The 3,776-nt window shown below is 57.5% G+C and overlaps 1 protein-coding gene across 1 annotated transcript; it reads left to right on the forward strand.

Moving 5' to 3' along the window:
* The first annotated feature begins 347 nt into the window (after positions 1–347).
* Foxc2 (forkhead box C2) lies at positions 348–3,061 on the forward strand. The gene has a single exon (XM_028880809.2). It carries the CDS (start codon positions 777–779, stop codon positions 2,259–2,261), a length of 1,485 nt encoding a protein of 494 aa, XP_028736642.1. The 5' UTR covers positions 348–776; the 3' UTR covers positions 2,262–3,061.
* Positions 3,062–3,776: the final 715 nt, after the last annotated feature.

Raw genomic sequence — 3,776 nt, forward strand, 5'->3', positions numbered from 1 at the left:
TTACTTTGCAAAGGAACGGGTTTTTATTTTTTGCTGTGGACACGTGGTCTCGTTAAACAAAATGTGATAATAAAATAAAATTTAATAAGATGTAACTTATTTTTAAAAGTCCTCAAGTTAACTTGAGCTACAGGGGGTGGAGGGGGGGAGAAAAATCTGGCTAAGAGCCGCTGGGTCTTAGAGCCGACGGATTCCAGCGCTTCTCTCCCTGATTGGTTCCATCCTTCTCAAAGCTGACAGATGATTGGTTCAAACTTCCTGAAGGGGGCGCGGCCTGAGGAAAGTAAAAACTCGCTTTGAGCCTGAAGACTTTTGAAACTTTTCCCAATCCCTAAAAGGGACTTTGCTTCTTTTTCCGGGCTCGGCCGGGCAGCCTCTCCGGACCCCAGCTCGCTGAGGCTCCAGGTTGCCGTTCTGCTGGCGGGGCTTCGAGAGCTGCGGTCTCCTTTCCTAGCATTCAGAAGGGTCGGTCTCACTCCACGATCGCGCGTGGCGTCTCTGCCGCCAGTTCAGGGCTGCCACCCACCGGGCCCAGAGCGCGCGGCCAGCGGGGCCGCCCCGGGCGCGCCCTCCAGGATGCTGACCCGCCCGGTCGGCTGAACCCGAGAGCGCCGGTCGGCCCGAGCTCCCGCGCCTTCCGCGCGTGGCCCGCGAGGCTGCCCCGAGCAGGGGCTGCCCGCGCCACTCCATCCCCTCCTGCTCTCCTGCTCCGGGCCTCGCTCGCCGCGGGCCGCAGTCAGTGCGCACAGGCGGCGGCCGAGCGTCTGGGACGCAGCATGCAGGCGCGCTACTCGGTGTCGGACCCCAACGCTTTGGGAGTGGTGCCCTACTTAAGCGAGCAAAACTACTACCGGGCAGCGGGCAGTTACAGCGGCATGGCCAGCCCCATGGGCGTCTACTCCAGCCACCCGGAGCAGTACGGCGCCGGCATGGGCCGCTCCTACGCGCCCTACCACCACCAGCCCGCGGCGCCCAAGGACCTGGTGAAGCCACCTTACAGCTACATCGCGCTCATCACCATGGCGATCCAGAACGCCCCCGAGAAGAAGATCACCCTGAACGGTATCTACCAGTTCATCATGGACCGCTTCCCTTTCTACCGCGAGAACAAGCAGGGCTGGCAGAACAGCATCCGCCACAACCTGTCGCTCAATGAGTGCTTCGTGAAGGTGCCGCGCGATGATAAGAAACCCGGCAAGGGCAGCTACTGGACGCTGGACCCGGACTCCTACAATATGTTCGAGAATGGCAGCTTTCTACGGCGACGCCGGCGCTTCAAGAAGAAGGACGTGCCCAAGGACAAGGAGGAGCGGGCCCACCTCAAGGAGCCGCCCCCGGCCGCGGCCAAGGGCGCCCCGACGGGGACCCCGGTAGCGGACACGCCCAAGGAGGCCGAGAAGAAAGTGGTGGTCAAGAGCGAGGCGGCATCACCCGCGCTGCCGGTCATCACTAAGGTGGAGACGCTGAGCCCCGAGGGCGCGCTGCAGGCCAGTCCCCGCAGCGCAGCCTCCACTCCGGCTGGCTCCCCGGACGGCTCGCTGCCTGAGCACCACGCCGCGGCGCCCAACGGGCTGCCAGGCTTCAGCGTGGAGACCATCATGACGCTGCGCACGTCGCCTCCGGGCGGCGATCTGAGCCCGGCCGCGGCGCGCGCCGGCTTGGTGGTGCCTCCGCTGGCTCTGCCTTACGCCGCCGCGCCTCCCGCTGCTTACGCGCAGCCTTGCGCGCAGGGCCTGGAGGCGGCAGGTTCTGCGGGCTACCAGTGCAGCATGCGGGCCATGAGCCTGTACACCGGGGCCGAGCGACCCGCGCACGTGTGCGTCCCGCCCGCGCTGGACGATGCTCTGTCGGACCACCCGAGCGGCCCTGGCTCCCCACTCGGAGCCCTCAACCTCGCGGCGGGCCAGGAGGGCGCGCTAGGGGCCGCGGGCCACCACCACCAGCATCACAGCCACCTCCATCCGCAGGCGCCGCCGCCTGCCCCGCAGCCCCCGCCCGCGCCGCAGCCCGCCACCCAGGCCACCTCCTGGTATCTGAACCACAGCGGGGACCTGAGCCACCTCCCGGGTCACACGTTTGCCACCCAACAGCAAACTTTCCCCAATGTCCGGGAGATGTTCAACTCGCACCGGCTGGGACTGGAAAACTCGACCCTCGGGGAGTCCCAGGTGAGCAATGCCAGCTGTCAGCTGCCCTACCGAGCCACACCATCCCTCTACCGCCATGCGGCCCCATACTCCTACGACTGTACCAAATACTGACACTCCCAGCCCGCCCTTGCCCCAGGCCCACACCGGCTTCACCTCCCCATGGGACCCTCTTCGACGGAGCCGCAGAAAGCGACGGAACGCGCCCCTCTCTCAGACTCGGGAGCAGAGAGCTCCGCGCAACTCGCAGGTAACTTATCCGCAACTCGGTTTCTGAGATCCCAGCGAGTCCCTCTAACGGGGACACAGCCCACCGAAACGAAATACCGATTTTTAAAAATTTCCTTTCCCTGCCGGAATACTGCGCCTGCCTCCTTTGGGGCTTCACAGATTAGTTTATGGACCAAACCCCACAGGGACCCCCTAATGACTTTCTGTGGAGACGCCCCACGGGCGCATGAGGTCTCTCCGGATAAGGTGCCTTCTGTGAACGAGTGCGGATTTGTAACCAGGCTGTTTTGTTATTGCCCAGAGCCTTTAATATAATATTTAAAGTTGTGTCCACTGGATGAGGCTTCATCTTGCCCAACCGTTTCTGCCAAATTAAATTCAAGAAACCTATGTGGGGTTTTCTCCCCCACAGTACCATAATAAAATAGAATTCTTTCCCCAGCTGTAGTTCTTTTACAAAACAAGAAAATAATTTATTTTTTTTGTTGGTGGTGGATAACAAAGTCAAATATCTGATACTTTTAATTTAGAAAGTAGGATGGCTTTGTAGAGTAGACGCCATCCGAAGTATTCCTAAAAGACACAAAAAGACTTAAATTTTTAACTTCATCTGTGTTTGTCTTATGCGGTCTCAATGTTGTATTCACCTTAAAATAAACCCATGTTGTTTTTCTGCCCAAAGTTCCTACAGTGTCTTTGTGTTCTTGAATTTAAAAAAAAAAAAAGGTTGTAGTAAACCCACTTGTGATTATTTTTATGGTGCAGGTGGCCTGGTACGTGGATGCATGTACGTGTCATGGGACAATGGAGCTCTCCTTTAGTAATCGAGAGGGCTCTTGATTTGTTGAAGTATCCCACCCTGGGATTTTTCTCTCAAGGCAGGCTGAGGGACTGGTCTCCCCACATACACACATGGACAGGGGTGCCTGAGGGCAACTGGCTGGCCTCTGAACAAAATGCTTTTCGGACTCAGAAAACTCTTGCCAATTGTCAAAACAAAATGGTGTCACTCCATCTCAGTGTCCAGCTGTCCCCTGTTTAAGAGAGAAACAAAAAAACGGACAAACGGTCACAGCTTGCCTACCTCAACAGAGCCAGAGCCTGGGTGAGTCCTGTGTTCCCTCGTTTCCTTAAATGCGGACTTGTTGCCCAGTTAGTGGTTAGCGTTTGAGCCGCACCGGTAAGAGCAAAAGAGGATTGATGTCTTGTATTTAACAGCTGGCTTTGGGGATCGGATTAGAGGTGGTTTTCGGTCTGATTTAAGTTCTCAATTTGGGCTTCAAATATCTACCCCCCTGTGGTGAAAGGGGGAGCCATGACGCTCCTTATAAACACGATGTTTCAGCACTGAAATGGATCTGATTTTCAGCACGCTAAAGAACAGATTATTTTTTCTGA

The sequence above is a fragment of the Peromyscus leucopus genome, chromosome 5 (genome assembly GCF_004664715.2).
Source record: "Peromyscus leucopus breed LL Stock chromosome 5, UCI_PerLeu_2.1, whole genome shotgun sequence".
In the NCBI taxonomy this organism is placed as follows: domain Eukaryota; kingdom Metazoa; phylum Chordata; class Mammalia; order Rodentia; family Cricetidae; genus Peromyscus; species Peromyscus leucopus.